General features: G+C 45.9%; 1 protein-coding gene across 4 annotated transcripts in view; it reads right to left on the reverse strand.

The window, feature by feature from the left end:
- Positions 1-27,290, reverse strand: part of MAFF (MAF bZIP transcription factor F) — a 76,986-nt gene that overhangs the window by 11,306 nt on the left and 38,390 nt on the right. For all 4 annotated transcript variants that reach the window (XM_073592593.1, XM_073592596.1, XM_073592595.1 and 1 more), the window contains exon 2: positions 12,092-12,154. In XM_073592593.1, coding sequence (XP_073448694.1) covers positions 12,092-12,127 — 36 coding nt within the window. In that variant the 5' untranslated portion in view covers positions 12,128-12,154. The remainder of the gene's footprint in view (positions 1-12,091; positions 12,155-27,290) is intronic.

Here is a 27,290-nt window from a genome sequence, read left to right on the forward strand (position 1 = left end):
CGCCGCACGCCGATATACGTCCTTACTTTGAAGGGGGATATCGTTGTTATGGCAGCGGCTAGCTGCCATAACCCCAGTATCCTTGTGTTTGGCCGGCAGTCCGGTTTCTGATAAGAGTGGTCTCTGCAGCGTTCGCTGCAAAATCACTTTCATCGGCGGCGGGAGAGGGGGCCCCCTCCCACCGCGCTCCGGTGCCCTCCACCGCTTACTAGATCTGTCGGCAGCAGCAGAGGCAATCGGATCTTCACCCTGGCTGGGCATGGAGACGAGTGAGGGGAAGATGGCCCCCACCCGTCTCCATAACAATGCAAAACATCACTTCCAGCCACAACTCTTAAAAGGGCCTTTTTTTTTTTTAAATGACAATCTTTTTTTTTATTGCATTTGTGTAAATATGAGATCTGAGGTCTTTTTGATCCCAGATCTCATATTTAAGAGGTCCTGTCATGCTTTTTTTCTATTACAAGGGATGTTTACATTCCTTGCAATAGGAATAAAAGTGACACTTTTTTTTTTTTTTTTTTAAATAGTGTAAAAATAAAAAGTAAAATAAGAAAAAAAAAAAAGTTTTTAAATGCGTCCCCATCCCGCCGAGCTCGCGTGCAGAAGCGAACGCATACGTGAGTAGCGCCCGCATATGAAAACGGTGTTCAAACCACACATGTGAGGTATCGCCGCGATCGGTAGAGTGAGAGCAATAATTATAGCCTTAGACCTCCTCTAACTTAAAACATGCAACCTGTAGCTTTTTTTAAACATCGCCTATGGAGGTTTTTAAGGGTAAAAGTTTGTCGCCATTCCACGAGCAGGCGCAATTTTGAAGCACGACATGTTGGGTATCAATTTACTCGGCGTAACATTATCTTTCACAATATAAAAAAAAAAATAAAAATTGAGCTAACTTTACTGTTGTCTTATTTTTTAAATTAAAAAAAAAGTGTATTTTAAAAAAAAAAAAAAAAGTGTGCTTGTAAGACTGCTGCGCAAATACAGTGTGACAGAAAGTATTGCAACAACCGCCATTTTATTCTCTAGGGTATTGTTAAACAAACAAAAAAAAAATGTATAGTGTTTGGGGGTTCTAAGTAATTTTCTAGCAAAAAAAAAAAAAAATGTTTACTTTTAAAAAACACATCTAAAAAAGAAGATCAAAGTTCTCAAATGAAATCTGCCCAATTAGGAAGTATAGAATAGGGAAGTAAGCAAAAACTTAGACAAAAAGGGGTTGCTGTGGATATAGTATACTGTATAATTTTGACAAAGTTCCCCATTCACAGCTTAAACTCTGCGCAGTTGTATGGGGTTCTGCACACACAGTCATATTATTCCTTCACAGGAATCTGAACAAATTCACTACACATCCCATCTGCCACCGTGACAAACAGCTTGTAGTTCTCAATCCACTATCAGGGCCCTTGCAGTTCACTGACACTTCCTGCAGCTAAGTAACAGTCTGCTCATATAGAGTTATGGTCAGAGAGCTGATCACGGGTGCAATGCATTGCAGGCTCCAGTGTAAAATAAATGCATGTTTTTTTATCTGCTAAATCATGTGCATTTATTTTTTACCAAAAGGTGAACTTGGTCTTTAATGATTCGAACTCTGAATGGTCTAATGCTGGCTATACCCTAGTAGAATCGTGCTGGAATTTTTTTTGGTTTTAACCACTTAAGGACCAGCCTCGTTTTGACTTTTAGGTGTTTACATGTTTAAAACATTTTTTTTTGCTAGAAAATTACTTAGAACCCCCAAACATTATATATGTTTTTTTTTTTTTTCTAACACCCTAGAGAATAAAATTGCGGTCGTTGCAATACTTTTTTTTGCACCGTATTTGCGCAGCGGTCTTATAAGCGCACTTTTTTTGGAAAAAAATTAACTTTTTTGAATAAAAAAAAAAAAAATAAGACAACAGTAAAGTTAGCCCAATTTTTTTCATATTGTGAAATATAATGTTACACCAAGTAAATTGATACCCAACATGTCACGCTTCAAAATTGCGCCCGCTCATGGAATGGCGTCAAACTTTTACCCTCAAAAATCTCCATAGGCAATGTTTAAAAAATTCTACAGGTTGCATGTTTTGCGTTACAGAGGAGATCTAGGGCTAGAATTATTGCTCTCGCTCTACCGGTCGCGGGGATACCTCACATGTTTGGTTTGACCACCGTTTTCATATGCGGGCGCTACTCGCTTATACGTTCGCTTCTGTGCGCGAGCTCATCGGGACGGGGGGGGGGGTTTAAAAAAAATTTTTTTTTTTATTATTTATTTTACATTATTTTATACTGTTTTAAAATAAAAATTGTGTCACTTTTATTCCTATTACAAGGAATGTAAACATCCCTTGTAATAGAAAAAAGCATGACAGGACCTCTTAAATATGAGATCTGGGGTCAAAAAGACCTCAGATCTCATATTTACACTAAAATGCAATAAAAAAAATGTAATTTAAAAAAAATGACATTTAAAAAAAATATGCCTTTAAGATGCGTGGGCGGAAGTGACGTTTTGACGTCGCTTCCACCCAGCAGTGTCATGGAGACGAGTGGGCGCCATCTTAGCCTCACTCTCCAGGCACAGGACGGAGACGGATGTGATCGCCTCCGCCGCTACCAACGGCTCCGGTAAGCGGCGGAGGGCACCGGATCGCGGTGGGAGGGGTGGCCTCTCCCGCCACAGATAAAAGTGATCTTGTGGCGAATCCGCCGCAGGGACCACTTTTATCAGAAAGCCGGCCGCCGCTGCTGCCACAACAACGGTATCCCCCTTCAAAGTTTGGACGTACATCGTCGTGCGGCGGTCCGGAAGTGGTTAAGAACAGCCTTGTTCTTTAGATTGTTCTTTAGATTTCCTAATCGTTAATGGGGTCAAATATATGTTCAATTTCGACCACAGTGATAAGAAATTTCAAAAAGGAACAGGATGAGAAATTTCTACAAATTTCTAACGGTGTATGTGGTTTTCATTTGAGAAACTACATTAATTCCAAAATCGAATGTTAAAAGCAAATCAAATTTTAAAGGCCAAGTCCACCTTTTAGAACAGGTTACCTGCATTTAGGGTGGAACATGAAACATGAAACATGTTCCAGCTACCGACGCAAGTTCCTCCGATCCCCCCTCAGCGTGAAAGTGGGTGGGGAATTTTCTCCCCACACCCACTGTCCCTTTTCAAAAAGGGTGCAGCCGTAAGGGGCTCCTCCAACACGTCATTCATTCACAGTTTCCTGTGAACTAATGTATAGAACAGGCTCGCCATACTAAAAGGTGACCAGTGTTGTTCAAAACAAGTGCAACATAGTAAATAAAAGAAAAGGCAAGTATACAAATAAAAAATAAATAATAGCTCCAAATGAGTCCAAATTTGTGAAGAAACTGGATGTAGTAGGATCTTGCCAATCCGAAACTGCATGACACCCAGGTGTACAGTGCCTTAAAAAAGTATCCACACCCCTTGAAAATAAAACACATTTTGTCATGTTACAACCAAAAACTTAAAGGATTTTTTGGGGGATTTAATGCGATAGACCAACACAAAGTGGCACATAATTGTGAAGTGGAAGGAAAAATGATAAATTGTTTTCAAATTTTTTTAACGAAAATAAATATGTGAAAAGTGTGGAGTGTATTTGTATTCAGCCCCCCTGAGTCAATACTTTGTAGAACCACCTTTCGCTGAAATTACAGCTGCAAGTCTTTTTGGGGTATGTCTCTACCAGCTTTGCACATCTAGAGTGACATTTTTGCCCATTCTTCTTTGCAAAATAGCTCAACCTCTGTCAGATTGGATGGAGAGCATCTGTGGACAGCAATTTTCAAGTCTTTCCACAGATTCTTAATTGGATTTAGGACTGGACTTTGACTGGGCCAGTCTAACACACGAATATGCTTTGATCCAAACCATTCCATTGTAGCTCTGGCTGTATGTTTAGGGTTGTTGTCCTGCTGGAAGATGAACTTCTGCCCCAGTCTCAAGTCTTTTGCAGACTAAAAAGTTTTCTTCTAAGATTGCCCTGTATTTGTGGCTCCATCCATCTTTCCATCAACTCTGATCAGCTTCCCTGTCCCTGCTGAAGTAAAGCATCCCCACAACATGATGCTGCCACCACCATGTTTCACAGTGGGGATGATGAGTTCAGGGTGAGGTGCAGTGTTAGTTTTCCGCTACACATAGTGTTTTGCTTTTAGACCAAAAAGTAAAATTTTGATCTCATCTGACCAGAGCACCTTCTTCCACAGGTTTGCTGTGTCCCCCATATGGCTTCTTGCAAACTGCAAATGGGACTTCTTATGGCTTTCTTTCAACAATGGCTTTCTTCTTGCCACTCTTTTATAAAGGCCAGATTTGTGGAGTGCATGACTAATAGCTGTCCTGTGGACAGATTCACCTGAGCTGTGGATCTCTGCAAGTTCTCCAGAGTTACCATGGGCCTCTTGGCTGCTTCTCTGATTAATGCGCTCCTTACCCGGCCTGTCCGTTTAGGTGGACGGCCGTGTCTTGGCAGGTATGCAGTTGTGCCATACTCTTTCCATTTTCAGATGGATTGAATAGTGTTCTGTGAGATGTTAAAATGTTGGGATATTTTTTTTTTTTTTTTTTTTATAACCTAACCCTGCTTTATACTTCTCCACAACTTTATCCCTGACATGTCTGGTGTGTTTCTTGGCCTTCATGATGCTGTTTGTTCACTAAAGGTTCTCTAACAAATCTGAGGGCTTCACAGAACAGCTGTATTTATGCGGAGATTAAATTACACACAGGTATTAATTAGGTGACTTCTGAAGGCAGTTGGTTCCATTAGATTTTAGTTAGGGTTATCAGAGTAAAGGGGGCTGCATACAAATGCACGCCACACTTTTGAGATATTTGTAATACATTTTGAAAACCATTTATCATTTTCCTTCCACTTCACAATTAGGTGCCACTTTGTGTTGGTCTATCACATAAAATCCCAATAAAGTACATTCATGTTTTTGGTTGTAACATGACAAAATTTCAAGGGGTATGAATACTTTTTCAAGGCACTGAACCTTCACCACAGACAAAAAGGACTCTTACCAGAACATGTGGACCCTTTGTATGGAGTCAGGAAGGCTATATGGATTGATATATTATCGGAGGGAAAAAAAAAGGACCAGTTTCTCATCTCACCTCATCCAGAACATGCAGTTTTGGGCACCAGAAAAAAAGAAAAAAAAAAAAAAAAGGGATATTTGCAGAGAAGAGCAACCAAATTGATAAGAGGAATGGAGGAACTCTGCTGTGAGGAAAGATGATCTGTATTTTCTTGAGAAGAGATTAAAAGGGGGATATGATCACCATGTATAAATGCATAAGTGGTTTATACAGTGAACTTGGTGTAGCGTTATTCACTTTAAGGTCATCATAAAGGACAAGGGGATACTTTTTACATCAGGAGGAAAAGAGATTTAACCTCCACATACAGAAAGGCGTCTTCACAGTTTGAGATGTAAAAACGTAAAATAGGTTCTCTCATGAACTAGTTCTGGCCAGCTCACTAGACTAGGCCTGGATGCATTCCCAAATACACAAAATTTAAGTGGATATTCCCAATCTTAATTACTAGCACCAGGGATTGTTGATGAAGGCATATCTGATTCCTTCTGGAGGATCAGGAAGGAATTTATTGGTTATATAAAGTTTTTTTTTTGCCTTCCTTCGGATCAACTGAATATAGGGTTCTGTACAAAAGTTTTCTATTCATTTATTTCCATTGGTTGAACTAGAAGGATTTTTTTCAACTTGACTAACTATATAATTATGTGCACTGTTTGCAGGTCCTCCATTAAAGAGGGAAAACTTCAGTGGCTGTATGATCAGCTGATCCAGAGACTGCAATAAAGTGAGGAGATAAACACAAGCTTCTTCTTCCTCTCTGTCATGTGTGAGACTTGCTGTCCTCGGCTAGGGTGCTGACAGTGCATATGATCAGTTGCTAAAGCTTGTGGCTAGAAGCCTATTTAAAAACAGAACTTCAGGCGAAAATCTAGGGAACTCAATTTTATGCCCCAAATAATATGCAGGATGTCCTACCTCACAAGTATAGCTGCAACAGTTCAAAACATCTCTCCCTGAAATCACAGTAATACTCATCCATCTGATGGGTGACTGAAAAATGGATGCTGCTTTTTAAGTCATCGCTCTCACCCAGCCCACTAACTAAACAGTATAGATCTATATTTTTGGCAGCACTTCCATAATATAACAGAATGTTTTGCGCTTTCCTTGCAGCTTTGGGTCCTGCGTACGAGTCTAATGCATGCCACCATCTACATGGAGTTTGTGTGAATATCCTTACGTAGTCTTAGGCTGGGTTCACACTTATCCCCACAGGTTTCCCCGCATCCAATTCACATGACAGGAGAGTGTGACGGGCTCTCAATGAAGCCAGTTCACACACCTCCGGAGCAGCTGCGGTCTGCATTGAAGGGTCCTGTGTTGTGTGTCTTTGGCTCAGAATCAGTTACAAATTCAGGCAGAATTTCGGACTTGAATCAGTGTAGAGGGGACGCATCGGACCCCCTGCTGTGAGCTGCAGCAAGCGGGAACCCAGCCTTACATAGTTAACCTGGTTAAAAAATAAAAAAAAAAAAATGTCAAAAAAAGTCACAAGTCCATCTAGTTCAACCAACAACCTCTACTGTTTACTCACACAATCTAATAGTGGTAGGTTAACTGGCTATGGTGCCCGTTTATGAAGCAGTGATCAGCGGTGATCCCGAGGATCACCGCTGATCACAGTCCATAAACAGTTTATGAAACAGTGATAATCGGGGGAGAACATGTTTGAACTTGTTCTCCCGCCGATTATCTCTACACGCAGAGAATTCTCATGAATGACACAGTAGGGCCAGTTTATGAAGTGGTGATCTCACCGCTTCACTGGCGATCTGTGTCAGAATTCACACTCCCAGGTTCACCAGCTCAGAGGTGGTGAATCGGGGAGTGAAGAGGAAATCTGGGGGGATCTGAGGGGGAAGGAGGAAGATTTTTAACTTCCTTATGCCTCGTTCAGACCCCCCAACACTGTTAGCATGTCCCCCTGTCATATTTATGTGTATACATATATATACATATAATGTGGAGAGAGAGAGAGAGAGAGAGAGAGAGAGAGAGAGAGAGAGAGAGAGAGAGAGAGAGAGAGAGAGAGAGAGAGAGAGAGAGAGAGAGAGAGAGAGAGAGAGAGAGAGAGAGAGAGAGAGAGAGAGAGAGAGAGAGAGAGAGAGAGAGAGAGAGAGAGAGAGAGAGAGATAGAGAGAGAGATAGAGATAGATATATATCTATATCTATCTATATATATCTATATATATATATATTTATTGTGTGTGTATATACATGTATATATAATGTGTGTGTGTGTGTGTGTGTATACATATGTATATAATGTAGGGGGACTCATTATTTTATTAACATTAATCGTCCGTGTATTGAGCGGTGATAATTTATCACCGCTTAATAAACTGACATCTCTGTATTTCTGGTGCTGTAATCTCGTAAAGTCTCACGAGATTCCAGTATCAGGGGCCGTTCTCCACTGTTTGAAGCATTTGTAGATCTCTTCACTCCTCCGAAGGTGAAGCGATCTACAAAGCTTCATAAACAGGCACACAGAGGAGAAAGATCTTCACTGTGAATGCCGGAGAACGAAGCAGTGAATAGATTTCACTGCTTCATAAACGGACACCTTACTCCAAAACTGGTCCTAACACAATTCTTTTTTGTAATAAGGACATTGGTAGTTTATTTGGGGTATGGAGAATAGTTCTATGCACTCTGTAAAGCACAGCTTAATGTGTCAGTGCTATGTAAATACACTGAGCAAAATTATAAATGCAACACTTTTGTGTTTGCCCCTATTTATCATGAGCTGAACTAATCTGTCTAAATCTGTGTTAGTGAGCACTTCTCCTTTGCTGAGATAATCCATCCACCTCACAGTGTGGCATATCAAGATGCTGATTAGACAGCATGATTATTGCACAGGTGTGCCTTAGGCTGGCCACAATAAAAGGCCACTCTAAAATGCGGTTTTACTGTATTGGGGGGGGTGTCTGAAAACCAGTCAGTATCTGGTGTGACCACCGTTTGCCTCACGCAGTGCAGCACGTCTTCTTCACATAGAGCTGATCAGGTTGTCGATTGTGGCCTGTGGAATGTTGGTCCATTCCTCTTCAATGGCTGTGTGAAGTTGCTGGATATTGGCAGGAACTGGAACATGCTGTTGTATACGCCGATTCAAAGCATCCCACACATGCTGCATGGGTGACATGTCCGGTGAGTATGCTGGCCATGCAAGAACTGGGATGTTTTCAGCTTCCAGGAATTGTGTACAGATCCTTGCAACATAGGGCCATGCATTATCACGCTGCAACATGAGGTGATGGTCATGGATGAAAGGCACAACAATGGGCCTCAGGATCTCGTCAAGGTATCTCTGTGCAAATTTAAAATGCCATCAATAAAATACACCTGTGTTATTGTCCATAGCATACGCCTGCCCATACTATAACCCCACCGCCACCATGAGCCACTCGATCCACAACATTGACATCAGCAAACCGCTCACCCGCACAATGCCATACACGCTGTCTGCCATCTGTCCTGTACAGTGAAAACTGGGATTCACCTGGGAAGAGAACACCTCTCCAAAGTGCCAGATACCATTGAATGTGAGCATTTGCCCACTCAAGTCGGTTACGACAACGAACAGCAGTCAGGTTGAGACCCCGGTGAGGACGACGAGCATACAGATGAGCTTCCCTGAGACAGTTTCTGACAGTTTGTGCAGAAATTCTTTGGTTATTCAAACCGATTGTTGCAGCAGCTGTCTAGGTGGCTGGCCTAAGACGATCTTGGGAGGTGAAGATGCTGGATGTGAAGATCCTGGGCTGGTGTTGTTACACGTGGTGTGCGGTGCGGTTGTGAGACCGGTTGGATGTACTGGAAAATTCTCTGAAACGCCTTTGGAGATGGCTTATGGTAGAGAAACGAACATTCAATTCAAGGGCAACAGCTCGGGTGGACATTCCTGCAGTCAGCATGCCAAGTGCACGCTCCCATAAAACTTGCGACATCTGTGGCATTGTGCAGTGTGATAAAAGTGCACATTTTAGAGTGGCCTTTTTTTGTGGCCAGCCTAAGACACAACTGTGCAATAATCATGCTGTCTAATCAGTATCTTGATATGCCACACCTGTGAGGTGGATGGATTATCTCAGCAAAGGAGAAGTGCTCACTAACACAGATTTAGACAGATTAGTGAACAATATTTGAGACAAATAGGCCTTTTGTGTACATAGAAAAAGCTGTAGATCTTTCAGTTCCGCTCATGATAAATAGGGGCAAACACAAAAGTGTTGTATTTATCGTTTTGCTCAGTGTAGAAGAACTGAATAATAGCCAGCAGCTTTTACAGCCAAGCCAAAGATTCACAAGAATGATGAATGTCCCAAGTTAAATTCTGTCCCGCAGAACATTTTCATTAAAGTGGAACACCATACCAAGCAGCATAACATAAATTAGTTAAAATACATAGCAACTGTCTAAGGTTTAAGATAAGGTTTAAAAGTGGTTGTAAACCCTTACAGACCACTTTGTGCTACAGGTAAGACTATAATAAGGCTTACCTGTAGCTACCCAGGATATCTCCTAAACCTGCACGCTTCAGTAGATATCCCCTGTATTTGCATGTGTCGACGTCATCGGCACATGTGCACTGACACAAACTGAAGCAATGGCACGTATGTGCCGTTACCGCGCGCATGCGCGGGAGTGACATCGCAGCTCCGGCCAATCACAATTACGATACCCGGAAGTAACCCCTGGGAGTGATGTCAGCCGATGGAGCTGTGTACAGGCACTGCGGCGAAGGCTTCGATCTCAAATGAGTGAGTATTACATATGCATTTGTCTTGCAGGTGTTAGTTGTTTTGTTTTTTTAAGTGGGTTTACAACCACTTTAAGGCTAGGAGTTATGTTTAGGTTAAGAAGAAGATTTAGTTGAGTTTAGTCTGTTTTTATTTAGCCAGTCTTGTGATCAAGGCACCCCTTCCAGACAATGTATCTAAAGATAGACTGAAAAAGTTAAAGTTAAATAACTCAAAAGATATTTGTGTTGTAATAAAAACTAAACTGATCTGAAGGGATCTGCCCTCAAAACACAACCACAGCTACTATGCACCCCCAGATGATTCACGCCCCTTTAATTACTGTCAGAGGGATAGTCTCATGTTTCACCTGTAAAACAATCTGCCTGACTGTACAGTGATAATACCAGGCTGTTCTTGGGGGATGTAGTGAACATAGACAGTGCTAGATTACTAAGCTACACAGTCCAATTTATTTAAAGTGATAGTAGAGCTTCCTTTTTTTTTTTTTTTTTTTTTTTAAATAAAATAACAACCATTTTATACTTATTTGGTCTGGGTAATGGTTTTGCACAGAGGAGCCCCGATCTTCTCAGGTCCTCCGCTGGCACTCTTAGCGCCCACATAGCAAGCTGCTTGCTATGGGGGCTCACTCCAATGCCCCATTTATGTGTATAGCAGTGTGCAGAGGGTTCATCCAGAATTTGTAGTGTTAAAATATGGTCACACCCCTTTACACGTACAAACTATAGGGATATAAGCACAGGTATATCTTGTCTCTGTTGTAACGCAGGTCAGTGACCAGACTGATCCTGGTGGCCCTCCCCCCCACCTTGTGTCTGTATGCCGCATGTTGGCATTGTGTCCAGCGTAGCAGAGCATAGTCCTTTCAACCCCATCTTGCCCAGTCGGGGAGGGAAGATCTGCCTGATCACATAAGCACTGTGATTGACTGACAAAGTGGTCACAAGATCAAGCACCTGTCTCACTGGCTCTTGATCGGCACTAAAGAACAGAAGCTTTCTAGGATAGCTCGCTCTCTGTGCTAGAAGCATGCAGCGTGAGTGAGCTCAGCACAGAAACTTCTGCCACCGTTGGACGCATACTGTATATGTGGTGTGTGTGGAGGTTAAAGCCTATCCTCTTTACCACCACACATATGCCTTACATGGGAAGCAAGAGGTTAAGAAGCATGCTTTCTCACATGCAATGCCAAATAAAATGCACATATGGGCAGCACTGTGGCTATATGGTTAGCACTTCTGCCTTGCAGCACTAGGGTCGTCGGTTTGAATCTGAACGACAGTACTACCTGTCTGGAGTTTGCATGTTCTCCCTGTGCCTGCGTGGGTTTTCTCTGGTTACATTCGGTTTCCTCCCACACGCTAAAGACATTAACACAGATTAATTGGCCCCAGTGTATGTATGTATGTATGTATGTATGTATGTATGTATGTATGTATGAATATGAGTTAGAGACCTTAGATTGTAAGCTCCTTGAGGGCACGGACTAATGTGAATGAATATTAGAGGCTATACAATTGCCTGTAATAATAAATAAGTAAATAAATATGGTTGATATAGTTGCCTTTAACCACTTCAGCCCCGGAAGGAATTACCCACTTCCTGAGCAGGCCATTTTTTGAGATATGGCACTGCTTCACTTTAACTGACAATTGTGCGGTCATGCGACGCTGTACCCAGACAAAATCGATGTCCTTTTTTCCCCCACAAATAGAGCTTTCTTTTGGTGGCATTTGATCATCTCACCGGTTTTTATTTTTTACGCTATAAACAAAAAAGTGACAAATTTTGGGAAAAAAAAAAAAGTTCTCACTAATAAGCGTATCAATATTCAATATAAAAATAAATACTGGTTTGCGCAAAAATTATCTCGTCAACAAAATAGGGGATAGATTTGTCATTTTTATTATTTTATTTTTACTAGTAATAGCGGTGATCAGTGATTTTTATCAGGACTGCGACATTGCGGCAGACAGATCGGACACTGCACGCCCCCCACAAAAGCAAGTTCCCAAGCCGGCGTACACCCACTGTGATTTGCGGGATCGTGCCACCTTGCCGCAGTATAATGACGGCATCTGGTCGGCAAGTGGTTAAACAATATTTAAACATAGATGGGTAAAATATTGTGCAGTACATACTTTGTGAATGGGGAAAACTGATCAAATAAAAATACCTTTAGGGCCTTAGACGACAGTCCATCTGATGACATTGTTGCTTACTAAACGCTTTTTTTTTCCTGTAAAACACAATGAAATAACAATAATAACTATTTGCAAAATAATTTAAGAAAAGATCATGTCACAGAAGCAACTTTGCACCAAATTATGTCACATAAAAATCTCCTGCGATTTTTCTACTTTTAGCAGCTGGCTGCCACTATAGTGGCTTTTTTACTTGTCTATGCATCTCCAAACCTCTGACATAACACACTCAGCAGCTGTATTAGATAAATGGAGCATATGCTGAAGCTGGAGTTTCTGTGGCCAGCTCCAAGCAACAATTTACACACACACACACACGCACGCGCACACGCACACGCACGCACACACGCGCACACACGTGTGTTTCAGTGACATAGTGAGTACATGCACCCATGTTATAGCAGATCAGGGTGAACAAATAACTCCATCAACACATTCATATCATACCACAACGCCTAAAATAAGAAAGGAAGTGCTACAATAGTTAAAGAGGCCCTGTTACCAGCTTAAAAACGCAGGTAAAAGCACACACAGAAAACTGAGTAGTCAATTCTCTAGCATGGCTCTCCACCCTCCTTGCATGTCATAGCCTATTTTGGTAGTGTGCTGGCCAAGCTCCTCCCTCCTTCTCTTTACCTTCCTTCCTTTAACATAATTGTAGGTGGAGGTAAGGGAAATATTATGAGTGACAGGTTTGGGTCTGCAGACATTACTTCCAAGATGGCAGCTCCCAGCAGCAGTCTCATGACTTTTACATGTCTACACAAGGAAGGCTTTCACAGTTAAATAAGATACATAAAATACATTATACTGCAAAGTACACCTTTTTCAAGGATTTAATGATTGCACCCTAAATGTGCTTAAAATGTGCACACATAAGCTTATAGGAACAATTTTACAGCCTAGTAAGAATCCTATGCCCATAGCTGGTCACATGATCTCTGTTGAAAGGGAACTAAAATTTAGGGCCAAGCAACCAGTAGCTAGGGTTACTACCTGTCCGGTTTTCTCCTGGACAGTCCAGCTTTTGAATGATGTGTCCAGGTTTTCATCTTCCTCAGACCCGGATATTCACACCAGACTGCACCGAGAGTGAGAAGTCTGCTTGCCTCTCTGATGGCAGCACACACACACACGGGGGGGAGCAGGGACACACTGATCGAGGTATGTATAAAGTTTCAATGCACTGTAGATGGGGGGGGGGGATGGGGGGGGGGGGGTTGGGGTGTTGGTGGTTGAGTGACTGGGAAGGAGAGCAACCTAAAAAATGCATAGCGATTGGGGTGGTTAAGAGGATTAGGTTGGATTTGACAACCCCTTCTAGCACTACCACTCTCAAAAGCATCCCCCCCCCAGCACTAGCCCTCTCCTCTCCCGAAGCACCACCAAGTCTCTCTCTCTCTCCCTCTCAAGCATGACCCCAGCACATTTCTAACTCCCCCCACCCCCCTGCTAGCACTAGCCCTCTCCCCAGCACATATCTGACCCCTGCATTAAATATTTCTGACCCCCCCCCCCCCTTGCATTTTGTGCAGAACACTCACAATTCGGCCACATGCACTGTTCACCACGGCATGCTACGTGCGCCACATTACTACTCTTTCAGGCCACCAAAAAAGTGTCCCAGGTCTTTTACAATCTTACAGCGTAAACTCCAAAAAAAAAAAAAATGTCGCCGCTAAAGTGTTCGGGTTTGGCTTGAAGAAATAGGTGTCATCCTTATCAGTAACTCTGAGTAAAATTCTAATCTTCCAATGCAGTAGACCCCCATACCCAAGAGGGCTTAGGGTGTCACTTTCCTGCAGCAAAGCATTGTAGCACTTCATCATTTTAAAGGAACAGCTAGCAAGGAAGGGAAGGAGTGATTTCATTAGAAAAGGTAGCTTTGTTTGTATTAGCAGGGGTGCACATATATTATTTATTTATTTATTTCAGGTACTTATATAGCGCCGTCAATTTACGCAGCGCTTTACATATACATTGTACATTCACATCAGTCCCTACCCTCAAGGAGCTTACAATCTAAGGTCCCTAACTCATATTCATACATACTAGGGACAATTTAGACAGGATCCAATTAACCTACCAGCATGTCTTTGGAGTGTGGGAGGAAACCGGAGTACCCGGAGGAAACCCACGCAGGCACAGGGAGAACATGCAAACTCCAGGCAGGTAGTGTCGTGGTTGGGATTCGAACCAGCGACCCTTCTTACTGCTAGGTGAGAGTGCTACCACCACACCACTGTGCCGCCCATATATTACCATCATATGACTTTTAAAAAAAAGCTAAAAAGTCCCTTATAGCAATAGATTAGATCTGCTATTGTATGGTCTGCTGAAAAATTGGCTGCCAACAGTAAATGACCAGTCAGATTCTCTATCCACCAAACAATTTTTTTTTTCTGTGGCAATCCAAGTTCCACTGTGCTTTCAGGCAAACAAAAGATCAGCAGCCAAAAAAAAAACAAAAAAAAAAACACACAAACAAACACACTCTAAACCGGGGGTCAGCAACCTGTAGATCGCAGACAGGTGACTGGTAGATCGCAGTCTGGGCTTGCTGACCCGCAATCCCAGAGCATCAAACACAGGGTGCAATGCAGAGGGACTACTTGTAAAGTTGGACCTGTAGTAGGGAGCAAGAGCCACATAAGCCGATGCCTCCTTTTAGCGATAACAACTGCACTCCACCTCTTACCCCAGCTAGTGGTCTCCAGAGTGGTGCCAGCAGCAGGAAAGAAGAGTGAAAAGCAATCAGAGTGCGTTTGACAGGTGGTGAGGAGGCGATATGTTGCCTCCTCACAACCCGATTTAAACTTGTGATTGCCGTGCAATGCACGAGATTGCGCCACGGTAGTACGATAGAGGTTTAAATCAGGTGTGAGGAGACGACACTGTGCCTGGTGATCTTTGACTCTTCCCATGTTGTTCAGGTAGATCTCCACCTCTTCAAGGTTGCCTACCCCTGCTCTAAACCCTCCCCTGAGGATGGCCATAGGATTTTACTCTGTTCATTTCAGCTCTCATCCACTGACTATGGATATCCGAATATGTGAATTTATGTCTTACAGGAACAAAGTTTATGAGCATTCAACAGCATACAGCACCTGTCTGCAGGCCTGCGTCTTTCCCTGCTGCCCAGCACCCTTCTACAGCCGCTATTCTTTTAGAAGTGTGGGAATTTATATATTTGATTATTCCTAACAAGCCGTAAAAGGCTTCAAAACAGGGGGCGTGGCCTGGACCGGCATGGTGTGAGCAGTGCTGATCGGGAGCTCCGCTTGTACAAACTGTTACCGCAAATCCTTGGGCTAATATCGATCTCCCTGCCCCACAAACATGGCCACCATCTTCACACACCCTCAGTGATCATGTCACCACCAAAAAAAGTGACGGACACGATCGCAAAGTTGGATAAGTACCGTCTTAAGGAGAAGGGGGCCGTGGGGTAAAATGGCGCCGACACGCCTCCGCCATGGAAGACACTGCACTTGTGCTTGAGGCGATATCAGACTGCAAAAGCACCCTGACGTGCAAAATCGAGGAAGTTAAAATTGATGTGTCCCTGATCCACCAAGACCTACAGAAGCTCGGAGTCACAGAGAGACGGAAACCCGCATCAGCTGCGTGGAGGATGAGGTACCGCCATTGCAGATTGCATATGAACAGCTACAACATCATCTCAACACAGTACTACCCAAGCAAGACGACATGGAAAACAGGCTTCGCAGGTGTAACCTGCGATTTGTGGGGCTGCCCGTGGGAGGGGAGGGAACCGCCTCCCCCTTATTTCTGGAAAGTCTGCTCATTTCCACATTTGGGAGATCTGAGTGGAGAGAGCTCACAGACTGGCTGCCAGACCCCCTCCCCAAGGTGCACCTCCCCGGACCTTTATTGCAAAGCTATTGAACTTCAGAGACGGGTGATGCAGTCCTCCGCCTCACCAGAGTGAAGGGCAACATCCCCTTCAAGAATGGTGGGATCAGGGTATTTCCTGACTTTTCCGTGAAAGTTCAGAAAAAGAGGGCGCACTTTACTGAGGCCAATCGACAACATCGGATCCGACACTACTCATACGCCATGCTCTTCCCCGCCAGACTTTCTTCTTTCTTTGACACCCCAGAAGCTGTTTTTGCCTGGCTGGAGGACAGAGCGACACCCAATCAAGCTCCTGCATAAGACACAGCTAGCCTACATCACTACATGTCCGGACTCTGCCACAATGGACGACATGCTGAACGCCAACTATATCCGGATGTCTTTGACTCCCCCCTACAAGGCACTGTAATCCTTACCCCCTGCCCAAAGCCACTTATGACTCCCTGTGTTCACTGTTCTTCCCCAAAACACCCATATCACACCCCCCCCATCCCCCCCCCCCCGGACACATCTGCTGCTCACTATACCCCCCCTCCCTCTTCATGGTCTCCTGATGGTAGGAGACGATTGACACCCTGAACATTCGTTTATCACAAGCTATCGCCCGATGCGATGCCTGGAACATGGATCCACAACCCCACATCCTTTTGTATCCCCCATGCATATTATCCCGGAAGCCCTGCGCCGGGAGTCTCACTCCTCACGCTGCTGCACGTTCTTCAGCAGATAATCGCCCCCCCCCCCCCTAGTTACGGGAGTCCTAACAGACCCCGCGGTTTTATTTGCGAACTGTGATGTCTGTTTTGCAACTCAAGTCCAGACATGTCAGAGTGTTAGTTCAAGTTTACTTAAAGTTTTACTGTTGGTTGACCATTCTGCAAATAAGTGTGAAGAAGAGTTATAAATTTCGGTATCATCATGTATAGGCAATGCACTGGGGCCCTATTTGCTGTTGTGCTCCTCGGGCCCTGATGGATCGCGTACATATACCATGTCCTCACCGCCCTGGGCCCCCTGGATGACACCTTGCGTCCTTACGCTTGTGGGGTGGAATCGTGCTGTTAGGTGCAGCTATGGGCCGGCGCGGACACCAATAGTCTGACTGATGTGTTATGCCTAATTTAAAATGTATTACCTGGAATGTGCGTGGTATTAGAGCCAAGCTAAAAAGAAATGCGGCACTATCATATCTTAAGGCACAACAGATATAGAGAAAATTTTCTCTAACAACCCATCACCTGACACGGCTGACCAGTTGAAACTGCAGGCTCGGGTGGTCAACAGTCTCCATTTTGAAAAGGCAGAGGGTAAAGGACATTGTGAATTCACAGAGCCGTTCTCCCCTCTCCCTCCTAGCCTGTGACCTAAAGAACAGTCTGCAGATTCTACAACAAGGTTCTGTTGTTGGGGGTGACATAACCGCAGTTTTCAAAGCCTGTGCCCTGCCTGAGTCCTCTCCAATACTATATTCATCAAAAAGGGTCACACACTGTACCATACCTACTGCTTGACTACCCCTGACCCTGCAGACAGGCTCCATCACTCGCTTGCTCACTACTGCCTGGCTTGGGCCCCCTAACACCTGAATGAGGCGCAGAAACTTCAGCGCAAAACATATTACAAGAGGGAGACGTGACCTAGCTATGGAAACGTGAGGACGCGTCGTCGGGAGCTCTGCACTGAAACGGGCCGTGAATCACCCGTAGCACCGATCAGCTAAGCCATCCATTCATGCCAGGAGGCCGCAGGCGCCCACCGGTCACTGAGGAACGGAGGGGACCCGAAATCTCACACTACTTTCTGCGGCAACAACAGGCTTCCTCGCCGGCGGGACAGAGCAAGATGGCGCCGCCTCGAGTCAGCACGGCGGGCGCTACACCTTCAAGTAAGAAGGGCGCTCCTGCAACTACCTCTGCAGCGGAGGAGGACTTTCCCCCCTTGTCACACAGAGTACCCTCTCCTATAGTGTCCCCGGCTCTCATAACCGCTGACATACCATTGCCTCCAGATAACGCTGGTGACCTAAGCGGCCTAGTTGAATGCTCTCTAAGAGACATAGTGTCAGGCCTCCCCACCAAACAGGACTTAAATGCTATGGCCACCTCTATTGTCAACGCACTAACCAGAGAACTGCATGACCTAAAACAGCAAGTGGATGTTGTCGAGGAGAGAGTCACCACGATCGAAGCCTCCCAATCTACCACAGAAGCGCGCCTCACTACACTTGAGTCGGAGTATGGGGCCTTCCGCCGCCATCTTGTCGACGTCCAGCTACGCCTGGACGACGGCGAGAATAGGAGCAGGCGGAACAATCTGCGCCTAAGGGGGATCCCAGAAGCCACCATGGGCCCAGACCTCCGATCCACAGTGGCCGCCATCCTAAACCAGGTTCTGGGCAAACCACCGACAGCTGACCTGGAACTGGACAGGGTGCACCGTATCCCAGGCCCCAGACCCCCACCCTCCGCACAGAGATCATCATCCGAACTGGACTCTCCACGTGATGTACTATGCAGGGTGCATTTTTTCACTATCAAGGAGGACATTCTTCGCCTTGCCTGGGAAAAGGGCCCAATAGACTTTAACGGGGCTCCCATCAGGATTTTCCCTGACATTTCCAGACAAACACGCACCATGCGTGGGCTCATGCGACCCCTACTGGAAGTTATCCGCGAGGCTGATGCCACCTACCGATGGGGTCACCCCTTCCATCTTATCGTCAGGAGGCAGGGGGCGGAATTCTTCCTCCGCACGCCAGACCAACTCCCTGCCCTCTTTCATTTCATCTCCAGGCCAGTGATTGAGGTGCCCAACTGGTTTGACTATCTGCTTTCCCAGGACTCACAAGGTTCAGCACCACCCAGACAGAGGTCTCGACGCCCAAGATCCCGCCCGCCAAACCGAAAAGGCAGAAGAGCCCATCCAACATCATCCGAGGACTAAACGCTCACCACCTTTTGGTTCTTGGTAAGACTTTCAGTACCTCCTATGGGCAGGTGCCCCGCTCCTTCCCCCCTCTATGGCGATCCTTCCAGGAACATTTAAACCCATGCACCAGGACTCTCCCCCCCCCTTTTTTTTTTTTACACCATTTTTATCCTTGTTTTCCAGAAGGTGCCTCCTTTTTTCCCATGGGTTAACTCTTAATTATGGACAGGGGAAGAGGGAGGGGGGACGCATTGTTATAACTGTTATAAATGTTGCATTTTTGCTGCAGGCTAGACTTCATGCACTCCATCCGAGCCTATCTGATGTGAACGTAGACGCTGAGGAGGAGGTGCATACATTTTTCACTTGAGCCACATTTGGTCAGGCTGCCTTGGCACACTGACAGCCGGGCGGTGGGGGTTCCCTCCTGGCCCTGTCCAGGAGAAGGACGAGTTGACCTCCGGGGTCCTCAGTCCTCGGCCGCCTCTGCAATGCGTCAACGCCAGTAGGTCATGGATGTTAGAGGTTTACTTAGTTGCACGTACTAGCCTTAAACACAGTTACGTTTAGGGATGTTATGCCCAGATTTATGGTAAATCACACCTTATTTACGATGGTTAATGTATTGTTTTTTCTCAATGTTTCTGATTCTGAAGGCCCTCCACTCAGTGCATCTCCCTACCACTCCCAAAAGTACCTTCTTATATTGCTTGTCTTGCTTATTTAGGTGATAGCAAAAACTTTTTGTTGCGCACTTCGACGCATCGACCACCCCCCCTTAGGGCGACCTCCCGGTTGCTGCACAATTCCTTTTGTGTCTCGGCCGGGAGCTCTTAGAGTAGTCACTTGACTAACTTAGATTGCTCCCTCCCCCCTTCCCCTTCCTCCCCCCCTTACTTACCCTCTCCTCCTCCCTCTCTGATCCTGTCTTCCCCTTCTTTATCCCTCTCTATTCTCCGGTGCTGTTGCTCTCTAGTTGGGTGGGGACGTGAACTTAAATCAGAGGTGATTGTCCTCCTCATCCTGTCAACGATTCTCAGCGCCCTGGCTGCCACAATGGCTCTCCTAAAGGTGACCTCCCTTAATGTACGGGGTCTCAATATCCCGGAAAGGCGTTCCCAGCTCCTAGCTGACCTACGCAGAACTAAAACCCAAATTGCCTTTCTACAGGAAACCCACTTTCATGGTGAGCATATTCCTAAACTGACTAACAATCTCTTCCCGACGGCATACCACAGTATCTCACCTATCTCCAAATCTAAGGGGGTTAGCATTTTAGTGGCAAAGTCTGTACCTTGGGAGTTCGGGGCGCAGCGGGCGGACCCCCAGGGCCGCTTTCTCCTGATTAAGGGCAGGGTGTCGGACGTTCAGGTCACTCTTGCCAATATTTATTTCCCCAATGCCGACCACGCACGGTTCCTGCGTGGGCTGATACCCATACTGCTTGAGTTTACGGAGGGGATGCTCATTTTTGGGGGCGATATGAACTTTGCGATGGACCCCCTGTTGGACACCTCACGGGGTGCCTCTCATCTCTCCTACGCTCGCCTTAAACGAATTAAATCTGATCTTCACTCACTTCGTTTGGTGGACCCCTGGCGCCTCTTACACCCCAGGGACAGGGATTACTCGTACTTTTCACAAGTTCATCATTCGTACTCAAGACTAGATTACCTGCTCCTTTCCCATAAGGACCTGCCAAGGGTGGTGGACTCATTCATAGATGTCATCTCCTTTTCTGACCATGCCCCAATACACCTGACGCTCCAAATGGGACCAATGTCTAAATCTCCACCTTCGTGGAGACTGAACGAATCACTGCTTCAATCTGCAGAGATTCGCGCGGAGATCCAAGCCAAACTGCAGGAATACTTTGCACTTAATGAAGCCTCGGTCCCCAACCCCTTGGTGATGTGGGAGGCACACAAGCCAGTTATCAGGGGCATTTTGATAGGCATTGGGGCACATTTCAAGAGGGAAAGAATCCGTAGAACTGAAGAACTTCTACTTCAGATTAAGACCCTTGAATGCACACATAAGGCTAGCCTAGCACGCTCCGTATACCAGGAGTTACTTAAAGCACGTGAGGAGCTTCGCTCGCTTCTGTTGCATAAAACCAAAGAGAGGCTAGCATGGTCACGTCGTACCATGTATGAATTCTCTAACAAACCTGGCTCTCTCCTAGCCAGAGCTTTACGCGGTCCCCGCACCAAAACTTTCATCCCCCATATTCTGTCCCCTTCGGGTCGGAGGGTCTCTACCTCAACAGAAATGGCAGAAGAATTCCGTTCATTTTACAGCGGTCTCTATAACCTAGAGAGGCCCTCTCCCGATGCCCATAACCCTACTGGGGGATCCACCCCACATGAATATCTAGCCTCCTCTGGCATGCCATCTCTACCGGCCGATACCGTGGAAGAATTGGAGGACCCCATCACGGTGGAGGAGCTGGGGGTAGCACTGACGAGTTCCAAGCCTAAGAAAGCCCCAGGCCCTGATGGCCTCACTCCAATCTATTTCAAAACATTCTTTGAGACGCTCTCCAAACCGTTAGTGGCTGCACTTAACTCAATCACGAAAGGTAACTCCTTCCCCATAGACTCCCTTAGGACTTACATTTCTCTCATCCCTAAAGAGGGAAAGGACCTACTTCGGTGTGGAAACTATCGACCGATAGCTTTGCTAAACACCGACTTGAAACTATTTGCCAAGATTCTGGCGAACAGATTGCTCTCACACATACCAAACCTAATTCACAAAGACCAAGCGGGCTTTGTCCCCCAACGGGAACCACGTGACAACACAATTAGGGTGCTGAACCTCATACATGCCGCTAGGACCACGCGACGACCCCTTCTCCTGCTGTCAACTGACGCAGAGAAGGCTTTCGACCGTGTAGATTGGACGTTTGTTAGAGCTACTCTCGAACACATTGGCCTTCGGTCGTCGATGCTCAGCTGGATTTTATCACTCTACTCTAACCCCACAGCGGCGGTTAGGGTCAACGAAACTAGGTCGGGTTATTTTGACATTCGGAATGGTACCAGACAGGGCTGTCCCCTGTCTCCCCTAATCTTTATTCTTACCTTAGAACCCCTGCTCTGTAAGATACAGGCCAACCCCCACATAGAGGGCTTCCGTAAAACATCTGGAGCCCACAAGGTCGCCGCCTTCGCAGATGACCTTATCTTCTTCCTGGCTGACCCCACTGCCTCTCTCCCCGTCTTGCTCCATTCTCTGAGGGAATACGGGGCTCTGTCTCTATTTAAAATAAACATGTCTAAATCCTCCATGCTCAATATCACACTGAGCTCGCAAAATATCCGACAATTGCGCCTGAACTACCAGTTCCACTGGGCAACTGATACCATTCCGTACCTAGGAGTGGCCATCACCGCGGACCCCGCCGACCTTTACCAAGCAAATTTTGCCACTCTTCTACACAGACTTAAAACAGACCTGCAGCATTGGCACGCCCTCACTTTAACGTGGTTTGGACGCTGTAATGCCATCAAGATGACAGCCCTCCCGAGGATACTCTATCTTCTACAGGCCCTCCCCATACATCTCCCGCCCTCCTTTTTCAAGCGAATCGACGCCCTCCTCCGAGAATTTGTCTGGTCGCACAGGCAGCCACGCATCAAATTACAACTACTTTATATGGCAAAACGCAGGGGAGGGGTGGGTCTACCAGACGTAAAAGCCTACTACAGGGCAACACATCTTACCAGACTAATAGACTGGTACTGCCACTCAGAGGCCAAACAATGGGTCACTATGGAGATAGAGGACTCCGACGGTACGGCCAGGAGTTGGCCGTGGCTTTCCACTCCGATCCCGAAGTCCATCGCCGAACACCCAACTCTGGGAAACACATTGAGAGTGGTCAGAGAAACCTTTCGTAAAACCCAGATATTACCTATTCCTTCCCCTATGGTGCCGATCCTGGGCAACCCTGACTTCTTGCCGGGCTGCCAGGGGCCGATTTTTAGAGCCTTATCAGCGGGAGATAGATGGCCACACCTCCACCACTTCCTGGATTCCGGTGGCCAACTCAGGACGACCGCGGGAATAGAAGACCTGGACATGCCATTGGACTTCCTGAGCGGTCTCCAACTGCGTAACTTTTTACGCCGAAGCGCCCGATCTCTAGGTCCCCCACGCCCACTCACGGAATTGGAACGTATCTGCCACCGCAGAGAGCCCATACGCCACTCTTTATCCCTGATCTACCTCTCTCTGATCGCCCCGGCTGAAGGTTTTGTGCCCCCCTTCCTTACTAAATGGGAGACAGAATTAGGAGCGCATTTTGATGAAACACAAAGGGAAAAGATCTTACACTTTGCCCAAAAATCTTCTCTAGCCACAAGGGTCCAGGAGACATGCTACAAGATTGTGACCAGATGGTACAGAGTACCATCCACTCTTCACAGGTTCCTCCCGCAGGTACCAAGTCTATGTTGGCGTTGTGGAGCAGGAGAGGGAACAATGTTGCACATTTTCTGGGACTGTCCCAAGATTAAGCCGTTCTGGAAAGAGGTGACAGATACGGTCGAGCGTTTGACGGGTGTCGCACTGGGGGGAGACCCCGGGGCCTGTCTACTGCACCTATCTAGAAGTTCAATTAAGAAGTATAAAGCTTCGCTCACCATACAACTACTTAATGCGGCTAAGGCCTGCATCCCTCTATTTTGGAGATCAGAAATCCCACCAACGAAGAATCAGTGGTATGCCAGGGTCAACGAACTGCGGGACATGGAAGATCTTACGGCCACCCTGCATGACAGGGAGGAAGCCTTTCGGGAGACCTGGCGCCCCTGGCAACACTTCATCTACTCCGAGGCCTACCTCCGAGAGATAACTTAATGCGGACACTCCTTGACACGAGGGCCCCGCTTGGCTGGAGGGTGACACCACCACCCTCTTCTCTTTACCTCTCTCTTCCCCCCTTTTTTTCTCTCTACTACTTCCCCTCCCTCTCCATTTCTCCTCTCCATCTTTCTTGCCCCTCCCTCCCTATTGTCTCCTGCTTTTTCCCCCCTCCCTTCCCCTCCCCCCCCCCTTCCCCCACTCTCCCTAGGTTCTCACACAACCCCCTATACTTTTCCGGCTAAGGGAAGATCTGATCAGATATATTGAATATCATGGTATACACTACTCTACGTTAGTTGCCCCTTGCCAGACTCTACTGATCGGCAAGGAATATCTCCACCCCCGGTCAGTAGAGAGCCTCTCTTTGTTATCTTGGTTTACTCTTATACCTGTCGATAAAGGATAATTACACGAGTCATCAGTTTACACAAGGCATATCTCAGGGAACTGCTTGCAAATGGACACTATGATAATCATTACATTAGACTCTCCCATGCACCCAGGCTCCGCCTTCACTATACAGATTGTGTAAACAAGAGGAATGTATATGTGTTACATCTTTAGTCGACGGTAGTTTCTGTTAAAGTCCTCTCCCTACTTCTGTTTTTTTATTACTCATTAAATGTTATAGATCTTGTACATCACACTGTAACATGCATTATTGAAAATAAAATAAAGGAATTTAAAAAAAAAAAAAAAAAAAGAAAAGGCAGAGGGGAAAATCTTCTACAGTAAAAACAGAGGATGTACGAATGCGGAGAACGGGCAGGGCGTTTACTAGCCTACCTAGCACATCTGGAACACAGACCACCTACTGTGGTCTTACGAAATGCTGCTGATGTTTTGATCACTAACCCTGACAGGGTGGCTGGGGAGTTCCACTCTCTTTCTTCACATCCCTATACTCATCTACTGCCAACAACCCCAGGGAGGAAGTGGTGTCACTGTTAGCCAATATTGCCCTCCCTACACTGTCCCAACCCCAGACTGAAATGCTGGAAGCTCCCATTTCTAAGGAGGACATCGTGGAGGCGATGTCCTACCTTAACCCATCGAAGGCTCCTGGCTCAGATGGTCTTCCCCTTGAATCTTACACAAGCTACAGCGAAACCTTGGTCCCCAAACTATACAAATGATTCCCCCATATATTTAAATTCCGGCTCCTTACCTAAATCGATGAATCAAGCCTTTATAGTACTTATACCCAAACCTGGCAAAAATCTGGAATTCCCCCAAATCATATCACCCAGTATCCCTCCTTCAATTCAACATCAAGATCTTGGCCAAAGTCCTGGCGCTACGATTGAATAAAGTGATCCTCTCCCTAATCCAACCGGACCAGACTGGGTTTATGCCTGCAAAAAACACGGCATTTAACCTGCGCAGGCTATATATGAACCTGCAGGCCAGACATGACCAGATAGGGTCCAGAGTTGTGCTGTCTTTAGATGCTGCAAAGGCATTCGATTCTGTAGAGTGGGACCATCTCTGGGAGTGTCTGGCACGGTTTGGATTCGGGCCCAACTTTACCAAGTGAATCCAACTCCTCTACCAAGATCCTAGCGCCAGGGTGCTGGTCAATGGGAGGGTCTCTGGCGCCCTCCCCCTTTCCAGGGGCACACGTCAGGGTTGCCCTTTGTCCCCCCTGTTATATGCCTTGGCAGTGGAACCTTTGGGATCCTCATTACGAAAACACTCAGGAATCAAGGGTCTGCAATGCGGACACTTGACGGAGACAGTGAGTCTATACGCAGACGACATGTTAGTTACTTTACTTAGAAGATGCTGGCCCTTCCTTAACGACAGCCCTAGAAGTAATACAAAAATTCGGAAAATACTCTGGTCTGAAAATCAATTGGGACAAATCCCCGGTCGTTCCCCTTGATATTGGTGCCCCCACGGAGACCCAATCCTCCTCCCCCCTTATTCGAGTTAGTTCCATGAAATACCTTGGCATAACAACCACCCGCTCCCTGGAGGAATATGTCAAGCTGAACATAGATCCCCTGTTCGTGACCCTAAAAACCAAGACACAGATGTGGGCCAAACTTCCCTTGGGAGTAATAGGCCGCATAAACCTAATCAAAATGGTATTACTTCCCAAGTTCCTATACTTACTGTGGCATGCTCTGGTGTACAGTGGGGACAGAAAGTATTCAGACCCCCTTAAATTTTTCACTCTTTGTTATATTGCAGCCATTTGCTAAAATCATTTAAGTTCTTTTTTTTTCCTCATTAATATACACACACAGCACCCCCTATTGACAGAAAAACACAGAATTGTTGACATTTTTGCAGATTTATTAAAAAAGAAAAACTAAAATATCACATGGTCCTAAGTATTCAGACCCTTTGCTGTGACACTCATATTTAACTCAGGTGCTGTCCATTTCTTCTGATCATCCTTGAGATGGTTCTACACCTTCATTTGAGTCCAGCTGTGTTTGATTATACTGATTGGACTTGATTAGGAAAGCCACACACCTGTCTATACAAGACCTTACAGCTCACAGTGCATGTCAGAGCAAATGAGAATCATGAGGACAAAAGGAACTGCCTGAGGAGCTCAGAGACAGAATTGTGGCAAGGCACAGATCTGGCCAAGGTTACAAAAAAATTTCTGCTGCACTTAAGGTTCCTCAGAGCACAGTGGCCTCCATAATCCTTAAATGGAAGATGATTGGGATGACCAGAACCCTTCCTAGAGCTGGCCATGTGGCCAAACTGAGCTATCGGGGGAGAAGAGCCTTGGTGAGAGAGGTAAAGAAGAACCCAAAGATCACTGTGGCTGAGCTCCAGAGATGCAGTCAGGAGATGGGAGAAAGTTGTAGAAAGTCAACCATCACTGCAGCCCTCCACCAGTCGGGGCCTTATGGCAGAGTGGCCCGACGGAAACCTCTCCTCAGTGCAAGACACATGACAGCCCGCATGGAGTTTGCTAAAAAACACCTGAAGGACTCCAAGATGGTGAGAAATAAGATTCTCTGGTCTGATGAGACCAAGATAGAACTTTTTGGCCTTAATTCTAAGCGGTATGTGTGGTGAAAACCAGGCATTGCTCATCACCTGTCCAATACAGTCCCAACAGTGAAGCATGGTGGCAGCAGCATCATGCTGTGGGGGCGTTTTTCAGCTGCAGGGACAGGACGACTGGTTGCAATCGAGGGAAAGATGAATGCGGCCAAGTACAGGGATATCCTGGACGAAAACCTTCTCCAGAGTGCTCAGGACCTCAGAACTGGGACGAAGGTTTACCTTCCAACAACACAATGACCCTAAGCACACAGCTAAAATAACGAAGGAGTGGCTTCACAACAACTCCGTGACTGTTCTTGAATGGCCCAGCCAGAGCCCTGACTTAAACCCAATTGAGCATCTCTGGAGAGACCTAAAAATGGCTGTCCACCAACGTTTACCATCCAACCTGACAGAACTGGAGAGGATCTGCAAGGAGGAATGGCAGAGGATCCCCAAATCCAGGTGTGAAAAACT

Source organism: Aquarana catesbeiana, linkage group LG07 (assembly GCF_042186555.1).
Source record: "Aquarana catesbeiana isolate 2022-GZ linkage group LG07, ASM4218655v1, whole genome shotgun sequence".
NCBI lineage: Eukaryota > Metazoa > Chordata > Amphibia > Anura > Ranidae > Aquarana > Aquarana catesbeiana.